General features: G+C 37.2%; 1 protein-coding gene across 11 annotated transcripts in view; it reads left to right on the forward strand.

Moving 5' to 3' along the window:
* Positions 1–20,239, forward strand: part of TACC1 (transforming acidic coiled-coil containing protein 1) — a 161,540-nt gene extending 141,301 nt beyond the window's left edge. For all 11 annotated transcript variants that reach the window (XM_074287293.1, XM_074287291.1, XM_074287292.1 and 8 more), the window contains 7 exons: positions 2,874–3,002; positions 8,493–8,569; positions 10,546–10,589; positions 11,763–11,923; positions 12,994–13,100; positions 13,749–13,869; positions 14,904–20,239. In XM_074287293.1, coding sequence (XP_074143394.1) covers positions 2,874–3,002; positions 8,493–8,569; positions 10,546–10,589; positions 11,763–11,923; positions 12,994–13,100; positions 13,749–13,869; positions 14,904–14,975 — 711 coding nt within the window. In that variant the 3' untranslated portion in view covers positions 14,976–20,239. The remainder of the gene's footprint in view (positions 1–2,873; positions 3,003–8,492; positions 8,570–10,545; positions 10,590–11,762; positions 11,924–12,993; positions 13,101–13,748; positions 13,870–14,903) is intronic.
* The last annotated feature ends 1,074 nt before the right edge of the window (positions 20,240–21,313 follow it).

The following is a 21,313-nucleotide window of genomic DNA, read 5'->3' on the forward strand; positions in this document are numbered from 1 at the left end:
TTCATACAGTATTGTTGTTGAAGTGTATAGTGATCTTCTGGTTCTGCATTTCACTCAGCATCAGTTCATGTAAGTCTCTCCAGCCTCTCTGTATTCCTCCTGCTGGTCATTTCTTACAGAGCAATAATATTCCATAACCTTCATATACCACAATTTACCCAACCATTCTCCAATTGATGAACATCCATTCAACTTCCAGTTTCTAGCTACAACAAAAAGAGCTGCCACAAACATTTTGGCACATACAGGTCCCTTTCCCCTCCTCAGTATTTCTTTGGGATATAAGCCCAATAGCAGCACTGCTGGATCAAAGGGTATGCACAGTTTGATAACTTTTGGGGCATAGTTCCAAATTGCTCTCCAGAATGGTTGGATTCTTTCACAACTCCACCAACAATGTATTAGTGTCCCAGTTTTCCCACATCCCCTCCAACATTCATCATTATTTGTTCCTGTCATCTTAGCCAATCTGACAGGTGTGTAGTGGTATCTCAGAGTTGTCTTAATTTGCATTGTTCTGATCAGTAGTGATTTGGAACACTCTTTCATATGGGTGGATATATTTTCAATTTCATCATCTGTAAGGTGATTATTTTAAAGCATATCAGACCACATTCTCCCCAGCCCCACATCTCCTTTTAGTGAGCCCCAGTGGTTTCTTGTTACTGTCAGAATAGTTTAAGTAAGTTTGTCTAACATTTAAAGACCTTCACAACTTGAACCCTCCCTCCCCCACTTTGCACCTTATTTGCCTCTTTATGGTCCATATAATTAATAACAATGCTCTGCTTTCAGTTCCTCATACTCGTTTTTACTTCCATGTCTTTGTACTATGGTACAGTGCCTAGCACATAGTAGATGCTTATTAAAAGAAAAGGAAAAGAATTAGAGTAGGTAATGAGGAAACAAAATTATCACTCTTTGCAGATGATCCTAGAGAAAATCCTAGAGAATCAACTAAAAACTACTAGAAATAGTTTATTTTTGCAAAATATAACATAAACCCACATACATCATCAACATTTCTGTTACCAACAAAGCCCAGCAGCAAGACATAGAAAGTGAAATTCCTTTTAAAAAATGGAAGATAATAATGATGAAAAATAATAATCTGTAGGAGTAATAAATGTTTTTTGACTACCTTCCTTGACTGCAATCAATGCTTAGAATGCTTCCTCCATTTTTCTCAGTTTCTTAGTTTTCCTGCTTCTTTCAGGAGTTAGCTCCGATCCTATCACGTTGTTCAGGAGACTTTTCTGGTCCATTTCATCCTGCTGTCATCAACTCTATATCTTCTGTGTACCTAAATATTAATTTGTTGTTTCCCTCTCTAGGATGTGTGTGTGTGTTGTTAATTTTTGCCCTTTTTTTTACACTCCAGCATTTATTAAAGTCCTTAGTTGTTTAATCATGCAATCATGTCTGACTCTTTATGATGTCATGGACCATATTGTCCATGTGGGGTTTTCTTAGCGAAGAATGTAGAGTAGTTGGCTATTTCCTTCTGTCTGTAAAATTGGATTGAGAAGTAGACTAAATGATTTCCAGTCCCTTCTAATCCTCATAGAAACTTATGGTTCTAAATACAAATAAAATGACATGAGGAATCAAAGAGAAAAGTGATCAGAGAAATCTTCATGAAGGAGGCGACTCTGGAGTTGGGTCTTGATTATGAGAAAGATTGCAATTGGTAGAGCTAGTATAAATAATTGGATTGCACTGTATTTTAGATTCCTTATCCAAATTTTTTTCATTTAATCTCTAAAGGAATAGACTTTTATGTAGTTACTTAAGTAGAAAAAAATTAATTGTTCAATGATAACTGATAACCATGTTACAGATTAGAGTAATAGTGCATGACTATAATCTTGAAGTTGGTAGATTGAGTTCAAGTGCTCTGAACTGCAAAAAGGCTAAAGAGAACTGAGTACACCAATCTGGTAAGCCTCTGAGAGCAGGTGAATCTGAAGCCCAGCTTGGAATAGGAATGGGTTAAAGCTTCCATGTTGATCATCAGTGAGGTTGAACCCATAATTGACTGAGTGAGAGGATCCCCAATGTCCAAAAAAAAATTTTAAGTGTTTTAATTACAGCTTGATGTAACAGTTGGATTATTGGATTTAGAATTACGGAAAATAAGGCTTCATACACTACCCCTGACATACTATATGATAAGAATCTCCTTAGTATTCATTTCTCATGGTTGTTGTGAGATTTAGTAAGATAATATACATAAAAATGCTTTTTAAAAAAATTTCATATTTACTTTCACTCCCCTAGTTACATGTAAAAACAATTAAAATTTTTTTTAAATTGTAAAGTTTTATATACATTTTTATATATATGTATGTATGTGTAATGTATAAAAAAGTTATTATTGTTATAATTGTCATTATCTGTATGACCTTGCTCAGGTTACTTAATCTGTGCTTAAATTTTCTCATTTAATTAGTGGGGATTATATTGCAGTACTGTTGTGTGGCTTAGATAACATCATTTATGGATAAAAAACCTTTGGTAAACATATATCATTGTTATCATGGCTGTGGTTAGGAACTGGTTCCTCGGTGACTTTAAAAATGACTTCACAACTTTTCTAAAAATTGAGACAAGGGGAAGAACATCTTGTTAAGCACTCTGAGCCTACACATGCTGGGAACATCTGAACTGATCCTCTTGGCATCTGATGTATCTATTTCTAAGGCGAGATTACGTCAAAGGCTGTACCGTGTGTTCTCATTGCCTTGCTAATAATTTCATAAAGGGAGGCATAATCAGGTGGAAAAGCTCAACATGGGGCAGTTTTGAGGCAGTGTGCAGCCTAGAAGTCAGTGGCTTGAGGGCTTTTAATCATAGTGTTTTTCTTTCCACAGGGTATGTTTGACCTTTGCTCAACAGAGAAAGCCCCTGTGTCTGTGGCATGTGGGGATGAAAGTCCCCTGGATAGCATCTGTCTCAGTGAATCGGATAAAACCGCCGTCCTGACTTTAATAAGAGAAGAGGTAATGGGTTGGGTTTTGGCCCCTTTCTTCACAAAATCCCTAGCTGGTGAATGTCATCCTCTTTGACCAGAATCACATGTGCGTGGAAGCTCTCTAGACTCATAAAGAACTGCTGTGTAATAAAATAGAATGCTGAATTCAAAAACAGTAGACATGGGTTTAAATTCCTGATGTTGAAATTTCCTTGTGTCTTTGGGGAAAATGATATAACCTCTTTGTCTTAAGTCTCCGTTTTTGTAGTACCACTGTCTAGGTTATTGTTACATATGTTGGGAATTGTAAGCACATTTTCATATATCAGTGGCCACCAATGATCTATTTTAATCACTAAAATACAGAAGAAATAACAGTGACTTATCAGAGGACTGGAATTCAAATCTTCCTTCTACCTATATGGCCCCTCTCCCCCTCATTTATAATATGAAAATGTTGTACAAGATGATCTCCAAGGTCTTTCTAGATAGATGAACCATTGATCATAATCATGGATATGACATTATAAGTACAATCATTTTACTAATTCTTCTTTGTTATTTTGAACATTAGCCAGTGTTTATTCTTTATTGCACATCTATATAGCAGCATATATATTCATATATACATGCTTTATGCATATATAGAAACATATATATAATATGCACATATAGAAACATAAACACGTATAGAAGCAAAAGACTTCTTTAATTCCAGGCTTTAGATGATAAAGGATTAGGTTTTTGCTTTCTCAGGTATATAATAACTGAAATTACTCCTGTAAAATGCTAGTTATGTTATATTTTCTGCTTAGCAGAGTTTCTACATGGCTCCCAAATTTCCTTTTTTGGAGGAGGATGAAGTGGAGAAGAATAGGCATTGAAAGATTTGTGCACTGTGTTGTAATTCATACCACCCACTCCTCCTCTCTCTAGTGTGCTTGTGTCCTGGGGATTTTTTGGTTTGTTTTACTGACACCATCCATTTGTTTAGCAGATGAGCATATTTGTAGCAAGGCACATCACTGTGCACCTCCAATTCCACAAAGGGTCAGCCTAACTAGCCCATAAGATGTAAAGTTCACCATTCAAACTGCATTTTCAACATACTAATCCTGCTTCAATCAGGTTACTTCATCCTGATTTTTTCTACTTTGTCTATGATTAAGATTTTATCAATGCATATGCTTGTTCTAGAGCACAAGTCACACCCTGAAAATTATTTTACCACAACTACCACCCTGTACTCCCTTCATGACCATCCGAATTCAGTTCAGTAAGCTTTTCTGGACAAACTCCTGGGCGAACAAACTATATTCTTAACATATCCTATATTCAACAAGCTTTTTTGAGCTAATTCCTATATGAAAACAAAACTGAAAAATTAATTCCTGCCCTCAAAAGAATTCTTGTTGTAGGTAGCCATCTTGTCTAACCGTTTTAACTTAGTTCACTACTCTTTCAAGGAATAATGGAGTATTTTGCAGTCAAATAACAATGCTCAAGAGTAACAGCATTATAATCAGGTACCACTGTCTATGTCATTGTTTACTTTGTAGCCCAGTTGGGGTAACCAAGACTGGAATTCCAAGGAATATACAAGGTGATTATAGATAAATGAATGAAAGTCTTCTACATTTTTTTTACCTTTGCAGAAATGGGGTCTATGGATGTATGATATTGCATATGATCTCAAGATCTTGCATTGATTAGTTTTGGTGAATTATTTTTCTTTTCTTTCTTCATTGTTACAAAGGTTGATTCTGTGGGAGAAGAAGGAAAGCATTTATTAAGAAATGTAGGTGATGAAAAGCAAAAGTTAAGTGTTTGGAAGAAACTTTTAGACTAAATTTAGTCAGTCTGAATATATGGACATAACCATGGGACTTTATAATGTCCCTCCCACTTTCCAAGACTTGTGAGATTCATGGAGTGATCTTCTACCAGGCTAATGTGCTTACCAGGTCCAAAGCACTATGTCCAAATGGCACTGGACAACTTCTTCATGAATACTGTTTCTTTTTTTTTTTTTTTCTGAGGCTGGGGTTAAGTGACTTGCCAGGGTCACACAGCTAGGAAGTATTAAGTGTCTAAGACCAGATTTGAACTCGGGCCCTCCTGAATTCAAGGCTGGTGCTCTATCCACTGCACCACCTATCTGCCCCCATGAATACTGTTTCTATGAGAAGTTAATAGGTTGAAAGGCATTCATAATGGACTTTGGAAACTGTCTGCCATGGCGCCTTCTAAATCCAGAGTCCTACAGCACTTAAATAATGAATCTCTAATTGCCCAACTTAAGGAAAGAGAATAAGATTAACTTCCTCAGCACATCTGTCTTGCTGCAGCCCTTAATACATTTTTTTTTTAATGAAAATTCATTTCTGAAGTAGCAGTAATGATCTACTAGTCAACCTATGGAACCTAAACCACCATCTCTCCGGAATTAAGGGAACAGAATGCCACAGTATCAGTTATTTGGGGGGGGGGGAAGCTATTGATATTACAGGCAAGTGATGTGGTTATTATACCTGAAAGGAACCACTAATCACCTGAACAACCAGGACTTTTTTTTTTTTTATTGGTCAATATCACTTAATATCTTCATTTTATTTTATGGTTAAATTAACATATTACTTTTGTCAGGGATACATCTCTTTTTAAAAATTTTTTTAATAGATTTTTTTAAATTTTTATTATATACTTTTTATAATATTATCCCTTGTATTCATTTTTCCAAATTATCCCCCCCTCCCTCTACTCCCTCCCCCGATGACAGGCAATCCCATACATTTTACATATAACAACCAGGACTTTTAAGCCCCTTTAAAATTGAATGCTTTCCCAAACAAGTGAATTGTGCTCCATTTTTTGAGCCAAAATACAGGCACCCTAAAAAAGAGCAATTCACACAAGCTTTGTTTAGCCAAGAAATGGAAGTTCCCAAGCCTCCCCTTGAACTCATCAAGATTATCCATTAAGAAGGAGCAAAACTTGTATACCCAAGTTCATTTTACTACATATCAACAATATTTCCCCTTGCAGAGAAAACTTCATTTCAGATGAACTTCTGTTTACTCATGCGTCACTTAGCCCTTTAGGTAATGAGTAGATAGCTCTCCTAAAGCTGCTACAACAGGTGGATAACCAGGGATGTTGGAATGTTGAAGATTCTACAGTTGCTCACCCACTACTTTTGGTGGCTGTGAAGTCTGCCATAATTTGGTTTGTGCATACCTTCAATACAGGCCAAAGGAGATCTGGATGAAAAACTAGTGAGACTTCTATTATATACTATATGTTACTTTTTAACCTGATCATCCCTCTCAATGTATTTTATCACACACCTTCTAGATTCTTTTTCTTCCCTGGTTTTTGTTTTTGGAAAGGCAATTGGGATTGAGTGATTTGCCCAGAGTCACATAGCCAGGAAGTGTTAAGGGTCTGAGGCTGATTTTCTTTCTTTTTGTTTTTTTTATATCTTTATATTTGCAAAACCTTTTGTTCCAACTTTTCCCCTCTTTTCCCCTACTCCTTCCCCCAGATGGCAGGTTGACCAATACATGTTAAATAAGTTAAAGTATAAGTTAAATAAAATATATGTACATATGTCCATACAGTTATTTTGCTATCCAAAAAGAATTGAACTTTGAAATAGTGTACAATTAACCTGTGAAGGAAATAAAAAATGCAGGCATGACAAAAATAGAGGGATTGGGAATTCTATGTAGTGGTTCATAGTTATCTGAGGCTGATTTTCAACTCAGATCTACCTGACTCCTGGGCTGATACTCTATCCACTGTACCATTTGGCTGTCCCTACACACCTTTTGACCTTGTTGGGCCAGGATATCATACTGGATATCATATAATTGATAACTTTTTGTTATCAATTTTGTCCCAAGAGATTTGATCATTCCTACAAGAGACATTCTGGCTTCGTGGACTAACACATCAACCCAGACTGAGAATTACCACTGCATTTATGGATACTTCCAAATTAAATTTCATTTTTCCAACATCTACCACTTCTGGTCTGAGGGCAAGTGGAACATATGTATTGTAATCTAAGACTTTATTTCTAAAGCCATTAATCCAAACTATTAGCACAACTAGACCACACTGTGCTCTAGTCTGTTTTTTATTATTTCATCCAAGAGGAACATTCTCTTTTCTATTACCTTCTGGGTCTGTCCTCTGTTCTCATCTTCCATCACTCGAACCATGGTCTTGGTGATAAATGATTAATTAAGGAAACTAGAAGCTGCCTAAATTTAGATGCTTTCCAAGAAAAATAAGGTCATGAAGAGTCATCCACTAGAGAAATAATTCAGTAAAAACAAGAAACTTAGCCACAGGCCATGCTAAAGATTATCAAGGATGCTTGTTGTCCTTTGGTCTTGAAGAGGACCAAAATGACATCACTCTCTTGGGGTCAATTTACAGCGTGTCCAACTTGTGAGACCACTATAAACTTGGAAGGCTCACCCACAAATAGGACACAAATAGTCCATATGTAACATATAAATGGATGACCAATTACTACCTGATCCAAGGAAAGTTGCTTTTAGGTAATAGATTAGATTTGACTGTCAAAAACCTTTACCCTCCAAGATGTTATGAAACCTTTTGGCTTTCCTATCCCCCATTTCCCTAATTCTTGGGTTTGCCGCCTAAGACCCATCTTAGTCCCGGGTTTCACCTAGTCCTTTCCTATCTGTTTCTTTCTATTCAGTACTCTTGAAAAAGCATGAATGAGTTCGTGGTCCTTGACAATTTTTGGCAATGACAGACATAGCCCTGAGGATAGGACCATTCCATGCCCCATGCTCAGGTCGAGACATCTGCATCCTTCAAAGCCCCAGCCTTTTGGCACATAGGAGGACAGATAATGAGTGCAGATGTGCCTTGCCTCTTGCTGCACAAAAGACAGGTCTGACTGAATTATAAAATAGATGGAGCTCACAGCTGGTGGCACAAGTAGCTCAGTGACCATTTCAGAGACAGAGTCTGTTTGCTTGATAATGACTCTAGATCCCTACGTGTTCCATTTCCCCAAAGAAAAGAGTATCCCTTGATGCCTCAACCTGATTTAGTGATATTGTTCCTACTTGCCCCTGTCCCAGCTTAAAGACAAGAGCTATTTTCCATTAATACGTAGCCTCTATTCCAGGGCATCTTTTGAGTACTTCCTCATGAAAGTGATTCTGGTTGGTTGTTCTGGCAGATAGAAGAGTAATTAATGAAGTCTGTTGTCAGCGCTTCTATAGACCCATACATGTTCTATTAATAATCATAAAACTAATATTTAATATTAAATTTCAGAAAGCACTATCAATGTGAGGAGTTTTTCTTAATATGGATAAAAAATTCAGAAGGAATTTGATTTCTCTATGTCCATTTACTTTCTTTTTAATCTGAAAAGCCCAAATTATCAGTACGTTGTCTCAAAAAAGCCTTGTTTTTTGTTGTTGTTGTTGTTTGTTCATTTTTTAATTTGTTTTGTTTAATATTCTAGATAATCACTAAAGAAATTGAAGCAAATGAATGGAAGAAAAAATATGAAGAGACCCGACAAGAAGTCTTAGAAATGAGGTTAGTTTCAGCAGAATTCTTAGGGAAGACCATTCTGTAATACCACTTTTGGACATATTTATGGATTTGTAATTCCCAGGTTAACAGGTTTTATAGACAATAGAAATTTGCAGATTTAGATTAGTTTATAAGGAAAAGCTTCCTAACAAACCTATCCCAAAGTAGAATGGAATGAGGTATATTGCCCCTTTACTGGAGGTTTTCAGGTAAGAGCTGCATAACCATTTGCCTGGGTTTATTAAAGTGGAGATTCTTTTTAGGGTATGAATTGAAATGGCCTATCACTGTAAGGTGTTTCTTTCATCTTTGAAATTCTTGACTTTATGCTTTTTGAATATTGAAGAACCTGGCTTTTTGCCAGCTGGCACAGTGGATATGGCTAAGAGTCAGGAAGTCCTGAATTTAAATCTAATTTCAGACCCTGACACATCTGGTCACATGAGTGGCTCAGAGTCTTAGATACACTTAGATTTTTGTTCTGATGTGGGAGACCCAGTGGAGACTGTGAACCCTATGTGCTCCATGATTCTGGGTAGTTCACTCATCTTCTGTCTTAATTTCCTCATCTATAAAAATGTGGATGATAGAGCAACTGTCTCCCAGAGTTGTCATCAGGATCACAGAGAAGGTAATGTATATAAATCCCTAAGGCTTTATATGAATACCAGCTCTGGTTCTGGATGCTGTGCTGGATTGGTCTGAATATCTGCCATATTCCTAGAATCAGAGTTCTTTGAAAAGAAAGAAAGGTTCCTAAATACAAAAATAGAAAAAATCTATAAGCATTATTTTTACAGATGAGAATAAGGCATGTGGTAGGTAAGTAGTTTGCCCAAAGGCATCAAGGGACCCCAAGTCTTATTGCTACCAGAGCCAGTATTCTTTTTACCTTGCTTCATACACAGCCATATACTGAAACTTAGGGCCATGCTTAGATTCTAGCTGGAAAGAACTTTGCTTCTATTCAGCCAAAGAGAATCCTCCATGGAAGGAATACTAGACAGGCAGCCTGCCTCAGCCATTCACTAGCTGGTGAGAACTCATTCCCTTTCCTGGGCCTCTGTATTCCTGTCTCCAAAATGAGAGTATGGTATGGCACTATGGTATTTGGTCGTCAGTTGATAATTATGCAGTCAAGGAGAATTATGTGATTTGTCTTGTCAGAGCTCTGTACAAACAAAATTGTATCACTACATACAAACATATGCAAAAGACATGCAGACTAAGGGAAAACTGTTAGGATAAGACCTACTCTATTATGTCTGTGCTTGTGGGGGAGAGAGAGAACATATCAAATCCCTAAAAAACATTTTCAGAATGCACTTTAACTTCAAATTCCTTCCCCACAAGCCAGTTTGACTGTAAGTGCTAAGAAAGGACAAAACAGGTTGGTTTCTGTTATCTCTTCACCCTCTGGGAAAGGTGCAGTGAGAACTGAAAGACCATTTGCAACAATAAGAAAAACATGGATAAGTAAAAAAGAAATTCTGTGATACTCTGAAATTGTAACCAAGGCTGTTATACATTGACAGCATAAATCTGAAATAACCTTGTATTATATTCGGTCTCTACTGGTGACTTAGTTGAAACTCAATATCTGTGCAGATTACTATTTCAGTTCAAAAAACATTTATTCTTCCTATGTACCTGACTTTGTGCTAAGTGTTGGCAGAGGTGGGGATTCAAAGACAAAAACAGACTCTGCTTTCAAGGGGGTCACATCCAGATAGATGAGACAGCTTGAAAACAGTACAGTTAAACTATATACAGGATAGATGAAAGGATGAATGCCAAAGATTTCTTGAAAGTTAGGATTTTAACTAAAACTTGAAGAAGGCCAGTAAGCAGAGATAAAGAGGAGAAAGAGATTCTAGACATGGGGAACAACAGAGTATTATGTCCTAGGAATGATGTACATAATATACATTTGGAAACACAAAACTCACCTGATAAATTTCTGTTTTCTTTTTATTTAGGAAAATTGTGGCTGAATATGAAAAAACAATTGCCCAAATGATTGGTAAGAAGGAAGTTGCTTTCCATATATGAGCCATTAGCCTATTAGAGGTGGATTTCAGACTAGAATGCTAAATGAGACAGAAACTACCTAATTCCACAGTGACCTTTCACTAAATGTTCCACTTGTCAAATGTTTTCTTTCTTTTCTTTTTTTAAAAACGATATTGTATTTTTCCAATTACATGTTAAAACAATTTTAAACATTTGTTTGGGGGGGGGGTTTCAGTTCCAAATTCTACCCTTTCCTTCTTTCCATCTTCCTGAGACAAGTAAACAATCTGACATAGGTTATATATGTGCAATTATATAAAACATTTTTTTTTATACAAGAAAGACTTGAAAGAAAGAGAAAAATAATATGCTTCACTCTGTGTTCAGACAATGTCAGTTCTTTGATGGTGGATAACATTTTTCATCACTGCGTTAACATTTTCAAAAGTCCTTTCCCTAACTCATTGATACCCTCCAAAAGAACATTTTCAGCCCTTGTTGTAAAAGATCATAGCTCTCAAATAAAGAAAACAGGGACTTCCGGGGGAAAAAAAAATCAATGGTTCCCATCCTCTTAGTCTTTTAATATTTACCAGTGTATTTATCATGTGGAATAGAGATTAGTCTTGTTTTTAAGCAACAATTCTCAGAGTATGGTCTAAGGAACCCTTAAAGGTCCCTGAGACAACTTTCATGAGGTATGAGAAATCAACACTTTTTTTGTTGTCATATTCAGATATTTGACTTCAAATACAATAAATATTCATAACATAACCCTTGTAAACAAAAATCTTTTTTTTTTTTCAGGGAGTGGCAATCCTCAATAATTTTTAAGAGTGTAAAATGGTCCTGAAACAAAAAGTTTGAGAACTTGTGTCCAAAAGCTTGTCCTGTGAGAATATGCAGTAGGGTGAAAGTCATAGAGGAAAAGGTCAACTTGAAACAATTAGAACTGCCCCCAAGTAAAGTGGAAGTCTGAGATAACCATGTCTGTTGGGATGTTGTAGCAGGAATTCCTTCTCCAACATAGAATTTCACATGATTCCCTTGGAGGTCCATGATGGCTCTTTTGATATTTGTGAAAAGTTGTGGGAATTGCTTCCTCCCTATTAATCAGATTTATAGACTAATATGAAGCAAGAGGTCACACCAACATCCTCACTTTTTTGTTTTATGTTTACAGAAGATGAGCAGAGGACAAATATGACCTCTCAAAAGAGTCTCCAGCAGCTGACCATGGAGAAGGAGCAGGCCCTGGCAGATCTGAACTCTGTGGAGAGATCCCTGTCTGATCTATTCCGGAGATATGAGAACCTCAAGGGTGTCCTCGAAGGATTTAAGAAGGTGCTGAGCCTTTTTCTCTCTGCTTCTTTGTCACATCTGGAGGGTTATTTGATTATTCCTTGATGTTTCTTTCATTTCCCATTTGAAGTGGCCAGCCTTTTAGATGGATTACCCACTTGGGTCTTTGAATTGGCTTTTATAATCTCCTTTAAGTTCTTTTTTAGTTTATTCTTCCATTGTTGTGGCCAAGTTTGCAACTATAAATACTTCCTGGATAGTTAATAAAAGATGTTTGATGCTCTTTGGAGTATGACTGACCATCATTTCTAATGATAGCAAGAGCCTATTTAGTCTGGAGACTGGTAGAAGAAACAGCAATGTCTATATTTCCTGAGCATTAAGAATACTGTTAAAAGTACAATGATCAACCACAATTCCAGAGAATTTGTGATAAAAGATACCACCTACTGCCTGATTAAGAGGTGATGGACTTATTGAGATGTGGGTTTTTTTTTGACATGACTAATGAGGGAATTTGTTTTGCATCAATGACTGTATATGTTCAAAACAAATAATACATGTTTGTTACGGATTTGTGCCATCTTGCCACAATTGGCATTCTATTGGCATATTCTTGGCCAAAGTCATTGCCACACCTCAAATAGATGCTAGAAGAGTACTTAAGTGTGTGAGGGGGTATGTTGTATGATATTTTTAGGAGGAATAAAATTTAATTACTTTATAAATTAAAAATTAAGACTATATTATAAATTATAATTATAAATTAAGATTTCCAATTCTTATCTAGGAGTTTGTGCTGTAGCAAAATATGCATTTTTTTTTTAACAGCAAACTAAATGTATGTACGCTTTTAAAAGAGGCCTTGTCTAATGTATCACATCTGTGATGAGATTTTGAATAAGTATCTTGAACATACAGGCCACTCAAATGTCTTTTGTCTTAATTTTATTTAATTCATAAAATTTAACCCAATAAATGAAAAAGCACTTGTTAAATGCTTGCCTTGTGCCAGTCACCTGAGTCTTGAAGAAGAACCTGTTATGGGTTATATGTAGTCTAAGAGAAGCAGTAATATATTCTTTTGATTTCAAATTCCTACCTTGGAACAGAATGAAGAGGCTTTGAAAAAATGTGCTCAAGACTACTTAACTCGAGTCAGACAAGAGGAGCAGCGCTATCAGGCCTTGAAACTCCATGCAGAAGAAAAACTAGACAAGTGAGAATCTAGCAGCATGACTTTCCTTGTTTGGAATGTTATGGGAAAGGTGGGCAGGAGCAAGAATGTTTTGTAGCTGAAGGGCTTTAAATTGTGAATTCTTTTGCCCTGCCAGCATAACTAATTATCCTGGGTACAATCTTCTAAGTATCTCTTTTACAAAAGTGCCTGTTTCTGGCCACATGGGTAAGAGGTGAATTAGGAAGAATTAACTTTGGGTATGACTAAGCCTTCACTCTTGTTGTCCCCATGCCTGTTGCTTTATGTAGAATCAGCATTACTTGAAGGAAGCTGTACATTAATTGATTTTTTAAAAATATAAATCATTTTTCCCTTGGCTCGGATTTTCATTTCAAGGATACTTCTTTTATGATTGATTTTGGATTGGTCATGGCTTTTAATGCTGAACTTTTAAGTCCTTAAGGAAATCAGGGACATCATACTGGAGGAGATAGCGTTTGAATTGGGATTATATGGGATGGGTAGGAATTTAAAGTGAAGAGGGCTTTGGGTTTTGGTGTTTTCAGTCTGTTCTCTTCCATATCCAGTGAGTGCTGGCTGACTACTAATGCAGAGGCCCCTTTGACTGTCCCTGGTGCCTAATCCCTGTGCCCTCTTTTCCCTTTTCATTCAATTTCCACACCATAGAGCCAACGAAGAGATCGCTCAGGTTCGGACAAAAGCCAAAGCTGAGAGTGCAGCTCTCCATGCTGGCCTCAGAAAAGAGCAAATGAAAGTGGAGTCTCTAGAAAGAGCCCTTCAGCAGAAGGTAAAGGTTTCTTTTGGATTACTGAGGACGGGAAGGGGGAGTTTCCTTTCCAGTGGTTTGGGTAGGTCCCCTAGCAATTCAGCATATACGCAGTGGTCCTCAAACTTTTTTAAATAGGGGGCCAGTTCACTGTCCCTCAGACCGTTCGAGGATCGAACTATAGTAAAAACAAAAACTCACACTGTGTCTCCGCCCCTCAGCTCATTTGCCATAACCTGGTAGGCCGCATCTGGCCCACAGGATGTAGTTTGAGAATCCCTGATATACAGAGTCTAGACCAAGAGTTCTAGATTAGGAGTGAACCTGATGCCCTGTTATCAAGATGATATTTTTAAATATACACAGTACATAGTATTATAAAGGAAATCAGTATGTTGAAATACAGTTTTCAAAGTATTTTCTCAAATGCATTCTAGAATTTCTTTCTAAAAGAAAGATCCTTCACTTTAACCATTTTATTTCAATTATGTCACTATTTCAGGAATCTGAGATTTCTTCTATATATGTTTTGCCTTTACCAATGCATATCACAGCATACCTCCCAACCCCACCAAATCATGATAAATAGTTTCTGTAGAAAGACAAGAAAATTAAGTGCTTGGTGGTCAGTATACTGGTGATGAGCTTCTCTCAAACTAATTCAGCTGGTCCTTGGGTGGCAGATGATCATCATCATCATTCCATTTTTGGAAATTTTCCTGTGAGGCTTGTCATTCCCCTGGCATTCTCCCCAGAGCAGGTCACTGCAGGAGGATATCTGTGGAAGATACCAAGATTAAATTTGGGAGGAAAAATGAAAAGACCTCCTCTATTTCCTCTAAATGAAAATATGATGGTCACCTAATTATCTATGAGGTGATTTGGAAGGCCCTTCCCTCACCAGAAGCCTGCAGACGTGGGATGCTGCTTGACTCCTGCCCATTTGGGTCAGTTTCATGATGTTGGCTCTCTAGGACCACCTAGCCATCTTAGCAGCCATACAACTGTATATATTCTGACACCCATCTTCTTCTTCTTTTTTTTTTTTCCCCCAGAACCAAGAAATTGAAGAACTGACAAAGATCTGTGATGAGCTGATCGCAAAGCTGGGAAAGACTGGCTGTTAATCCAGCATGCCCTCCCTCAGCTGCTTCTTTGTGACTCCCAAGTATTTTTGCCTTATCCAGGATTAATCTCCCCGTAGCAGAGAAGGGCACATGCTTACTGCTCCCTGTTCAGCTTTGCTGCAGATTCAACAGCCCCCTCAAAAGACAAAAAAGACAGGACAACCCCTGGAGTCCTTTTTCAGTTGTTGGTAGTCAGGTTCAGCAAACCAGGAGGCTGGCTAGTAGGTTTGGCTTTCCAATTTGTAGGTGATTGTGGTCTGTATTGTTTCCCGAATTCATGACCTCTGCAGCCTCCCACTGGAATTACCTTCTAATTAATTCTTTTCTTTTTTTAAAGATGACATAGCTTTGTTTTTTTGAAATTGGTTTTTATTTGAAGGGAAAATCTAATCTTTTGTTCAAGTCAGGAGAGGAGAGGTTGGGTACATTGCTTACTGAGAGTACACCTGATTATTTTGAAGGATTTGGAGCTGCTCCCTCTTCAAGGACACCATAGAACAAAGGTTGTGGGTCTAGGAGATGTCCTGGGAGGGTCTTGTAGTAGGGACAGGCTTCTGAACTGCTAGGCTGCTTCTGGTTTGGTTTTTTTTTTTTTTTTTTTTTGAAGCTGATTCCCTTCTTTTCTCAAAGTTCACACTGAAGCAGGAAGGAGAAGCTCTGTTAAGAACAGAATCCCTTCTTTGGTAGTTTCTGTTACCATTCTACTTTATTGCTATCTTCTATCACTGATTTGCCAGGAGTGAGGACAAGCATTTACTCTTTCCATAGTAACTGTACTAGTTTTGAGTTAGTGCCAGTTTTTCTTAATAGATACACATGATGCAGGGTTGGGGGGCCCTTTTATGGAAATAAAAATAAGATTAATTTTTTTAATTTAAAGAAATTAAATTTTCACTTGAATTGTGCAAATAAAATTCCCTTAGAAAAGATTTAGATAATCCAATTAGAAAATAATTACAGGCTTTCCCTTACCACCACTACCTTTTGGGAAGGCATAGGAGAAATTAGGGGAAAATGCATTCTAATTTTTTAATATTTCAGGATAGATATAACATTCTTCTCTAAAACCCTGACCCAGATTTTAACACTGGAAAGACCAGAATTAAAGACTAGCTTGAAGGATCAAGCATGTTTTGCTTTATTTGACATGCCTGGTTTCAAAAGATTTCCATTACTAGGTTTTTAGCAAAACTACAGACGTTAAAAAGAAATTATATATAAAGTGCTCTGAGACTCAGCACCTTTTGTATTACTGTTTGAAGAAAAAAACTACTTCTGTGCCACTTTAAAAGTTGTAGGGGGGAAATCTGTATTGAAAATTATTATTTTTACCTTTTATATAAATAGGGTCAACACCCATTCATCCCATTAGCTGCTGGATGGGAGTGTTTAATCCAATGCCAGTGAATTCCCCTCCTTATAGCTAAGCCAAAGCCATGTAGCCCTTTGGAATTACTTGTTTTTGCTTGAACCTATTACTTTCAAGGACTTCATAGTGATAATGTGCAGTATTTTGAGTATATGGTTATTGTCATACTGTAATTTTAATGCTGTTGCATGATCCAACTTTTGCAGTGAGCAGTGGAGGCCTTCCATAAATCCAAAATTTGCGTTGTCTCTTTATCACACACCTTTCACATGAGTTCTATACTCTTCAGTCACAACTCAGCATTTCTTTGAAAACTGAGAATCCTATTAAACTCCCGGAATTGTTTGCTTTTGAAAACCTTTAGGATAAAACTTTGTGTAGCAATAAGGGAAAAAAATTAAAGAACAAAAACAACAACAAAAGAAAAAAAAATTTTGAATCACTCAATTTAGGACAATCATTTAGGTTTTCCAAAACAAATATTGAGGCTTAAAGGGATTTTTGTTGCACATTACAAGCGGTGGAATAACACATTGGTTTCTTCTTTGAGCTATGATTCTAAAACCCTCTGGGAAAATAATATTGGCATTTAGGAAAAGGGAAAGTTTACAGAACCTTTCTGCTGCTAGCCAACATAGATAGGAAGTGTAGATAGAAAGTGTCCATGTCTGTTTGTTTGCTCTCAGTCTGTCCTATACATGAAGCACACGTAGCAGTTTCAACTGGATCGTGTATTCACGGTCTCTTAGTAGCCAAAGAGCACTAGTGCTATGTGTTATATTGATGATGACAATCCCCTTTTGGGACACAAATTAGCAGGCAGCTCTGGTTGCCATTGTATATAGATTCTAGCAAATGGAGGTGCAGTGCAGAAAATGTGAAAGGGCCCCATTTTCTTAAAGACTTCATATTTCAACTGTTGACTAATACTTACTCACCAATGCCCCAATAGCACTGAAAGTTAACACTTGATAGGACAATTCTTTTAAGTACCCTAGGCATCTGCCCAAACATGAAATGATAGCCTGGGCAAAGTGAAGTACATTGAGTTTAGGAGCATAAAGCAACTCTTGTACTCCCTAGGGTAGTAACAGCCTATCTCTCACCTTAAGCATAGTTGAGAGCTAAAAAACTATGTTCTTGTAAGTATTTCAATGTCCAGTTGGAAAAAAAAAGTGTTGGGGCCCCTCTATTCTGTCACCCCTGAGACACTTTTGCAGTAGACTTTGAGAATGTTTTAGAGAATGCTTGGGAAGTAGGAGCAGGACTTTTGTCCTTTGGTTCTTAAGAAATATATAGTTGACTTTGCCAAAGTGTAGCTATTTTTGTCTAAAATTATTTTCGTTGGAGTATCTGATGCCTCATGGTAGAATTAGCCTTTTTCCGCCCATGGGGTCAAGATTGAACAGTAGCTGTCAGTGATGGTGAACTTTCCAGAGTTTTGCTTTATTTGGAGAAATGCCTTGAAATCTGGCTGCGTGACTGACCTATACTCAAACCCCTTGTTCTACACTATTGGCCTGGAAATACTGAGAGATACATTGCTAGCTCTCTTCAACCCTGGCCCAAATTAGGAAGTTCAGAAACACATGACAGTGAAAAATGATGAGGGTTTTGGAAGCATCCCAAAGTGTTGCAGAATTCAATTTTATTTTTGGGTGAAGGCTGGGTTGAATTTTTCCTCAATTCAATCTAGTCTCCTTCCCATCTAATCCATTCTACCTTTGTCATTCATCCCCCACATTGACATTTAGAAACTATATATTCCCAATACTAATGATTTGATTTCATGCACAGGCTCAGTATGATGCACAAAGATATACTGGGCTGAATGATTTCCTTAAAGATAGTATTAAGCTTTCCCATTTGCTTTGAAAATCCAGGCTGTTGTAAAAGTCTTAGTGCAGTTTTAAGTTTTAATAGCTATGAAATCATGTTTAGATATTTTTATAGCTATTAAATTAAAGCTTTGATTTAAACTTAGAATGGCACTAAGATTTTTGAGACACACAGTATAAGTAAATCCCATAGCAGAATCTAAGGCCAAATCTTCAGTTTTGATGAATAGGTCTCTTAAAAACAATAATTGGCCTTTAGAATCATTGTGACCCTGGGGAGGGTGAGGAGTTGGGGGAACCCCAGCACATTTCCATTTCCTATCTTTTCACTATCAAAAGTTCTTAAAATAGCTGCAGGTTACAGTGACCTCTGGTTTCTTGAGATAGCTCTTGTCCCAAGCCCAAGGTCTTACCCAGGATTGTGCCATATATTTAAGTTTCTCACCTTTCCTATTTTTCTTTGTTTTTTGTTTTAAAATGAAATTTTAAGCTCTTTTGAAGAATTACTCTTACCTTCACAGTATTAAGAAAATTTTCATTGACTGTCTCAAGCTGACAATGTAACAATTTGCATATTTTGTGGATCAAACATCCACCTCAGGTAATTACAGGGAGGAGTCTAGAAGGCCTGTTCTGTGGGTCCATTAACCTGGTTAGAAAGATGCACACACAATGGGCCCTGAAGCTTAATTGTTCCCTTAAAGGCAGTAACATATTTTGCCATTCCCTTTCAATACAAGTAAATAATCACAGAATTACAGGCTTCCACATCTAGCAGAACCTCACATCCTCTGCAGAGGCAGAGCAATAATCACCCATCTAGGAGAATCTGCATTAACAGACACAACCTCAGTCACATGACCTATTCTGATCAATCTTGGTAAAGGCGGGTTTGCTGGTCCCCTGATGCAATGCTGGTTTTTGTTTTTATTTTTGTTTTTTTTAGTTTTCTGTTAACCCCCTTCCTGAATCTATTGTTGAATTCCATCCCTTCTGCAGGGTCTGCTTTGAGAAATAATATTCTAGAATTGGTAAAGCCCTTTTTTAGGGACATTGTCCTTGAGCAGTGGGTGAGCTCTCTCCCTGCCAATCAGTGTCTTATGTGTTCATAGATTGTCATCCAGAAGCAATTCTTTTTTTGCTTTGCCTTGTCAGCCTGCAGTCAGACTTGGACAAGCAAGACTGCTATGGAATGATTTCTTAGCTAAAATATGGTTTAGTGACAATAAGTTGACAGGCTTATATGGGCATCTCATCTCACAGATGCTGAGTGCACCATTTTAGACCTATGGCATCCTATAATCTAAATGTAAATGGAGACCAGCATGCAGCTAAGCCACTCTTCTATTTTGAATTATTCTTTATTTTTTTAGAGCTATTAAAGATTGCATTGCCCTCTGCCTGAAGTGGTATGTAGAATCTGTTTAAAGTTCTCTGCCCATCAAATGTTGACAAACATGAAGTTCGTGTTAGTGCTGGGGAAGATCCAGAATTCAGATAGTTTCTGCTCTCATGGAGCTCCCAGGCTAATCACTGTAATCTTCTGTATTTACTTGAGAACTCAAATGATCTTGTAAACTTAAGAATTGGAACTCTAAACCAACCCCCAGGTCTTAACTAAATTTAACCTGGAGTCTTTTCTTCCTTGTGGTAGAATACAGATGCCCCTTTTAATTCTCAAAGGTGCCAGTATATTCCTCAGTGTTGCTGTCAGCACGAATACATTGCCAATAGATTTCCATATATAGTAACATGTGCCAATAAGTGACCATCCTAATTGCACACCTGCTTCCGCTGTGCCCCTGTGACTGCCATACAGTGAGTGATTGATTACCCTCCCATAGGGAGGAGTGAAAGCTGCTTGACTCCTACCAAGATTGCATTGTATATGTAATGATCATCTACATAAATTTTATATGTATAATAATTTCCCTTTTTATATGTCAGGTAAATATTTGTAAGAGTTATACTTACACAAATGAAATTATTATAATAAGTACTAATATATTTTTTTCATGTTTCATTGCCTGAATAAAAACTGTTTATCACTGTTGAAAGTTGTTTCTTTGCTTACAAGTTGTTTTATCTCAGAATATGACAAAAGTAAGGAGTTCTATTTTTAATTAGCTCTGTTTTCAAGTTCCAATTAGAACAACAAAAGTCACATTTCTGTAAAACCATAAATTGCCACTTTCCTCTCAAATATCCAGAAAGGTAAAGTAGTTTAGATAACACTATTCTGTTTTGCTAAATAAAAAGACTGAAATTCAGATCTTTAAAGAGTCCACGGTCATATGGCTTAAATAATCTTGGACTTAGAAGACCTCTGTGTTCAGAGCCTAACTCTGAGACTAATTCACCTTAGGGAATATGTTGAGTTCTGTTAGTGATGGGGCGAAAGCCAGAACTTTGCAGCTAAAGTTCAATGTTGAGACAAAATGTGGTAGTTTACTTTGCCCTGAGGAGATTTATAACAGATATACTACTTCATTTTTTGGATGTTGAATGGTGACGTCAGAGACAGTGTCATGACAGGTATGGTTTCCAGAAATCCATCACATCTAAGAAGCCCACATTCCATGTGAGCAAGACTTCTCACTTCCCTGAGATCAGCAGGAAGCTCTCTCACAGAGAGAAGAGGGCCCAGTCCAGGTGCAGGGACAGTTTTGTTGTCTTTAACGAAAATTAATAACCCAGGAAGGCGATTAATGTTGGAAGAAGGAGGGGCAGTTGGCTTAATCCATGTTGTGAAGGAAATACTGGTGGATGTTGGTCTCATGTGGCTCATTTGTAAACAGATAATTTCACTGAATTTCTAAGGCTCTTTTCAGTTCCATTAATCTGTAAAGAGCCCACTTTCATAAACCACTTTCTGCAAAAGGACTTTTCCTAACTAGCCCCTGACTAGTACCTTCCCAGATCACCTCCCATTTACTCTTTATCTTTCTGTACATAGTTATTTCCATGTTTTCCCTCATTAGCCTATGAGCTCCTATAAGGCTTTTTTTCCCCCCTTTTCTTTGTAGCCCCATCACTTAGCATAGTGTTGGCCTATGTAGTAAGCTCTTACTAGCTTGTTGAGTGACCTATCCACATGTTTTATATCTCTAATGTAATTCTTTTTACCGTAT

This window comes from Sminthopsis crassicaudata, chromosome 2 (genome assembly GCF_048593235.1).
Source record: "Sminthopsis crassicaudata isolate SCR6 chromosome 2, ASM4859323v1, whole genome shotgun sequence".
In the NCBI taxonomy this organism is placed as follows: Eukaryota; Metazoa; Chordata; class Mammalia; order Dasyuromorphia; family Dasyuridae; genus Sminthopsis; species Sminthopsis crassicaudata.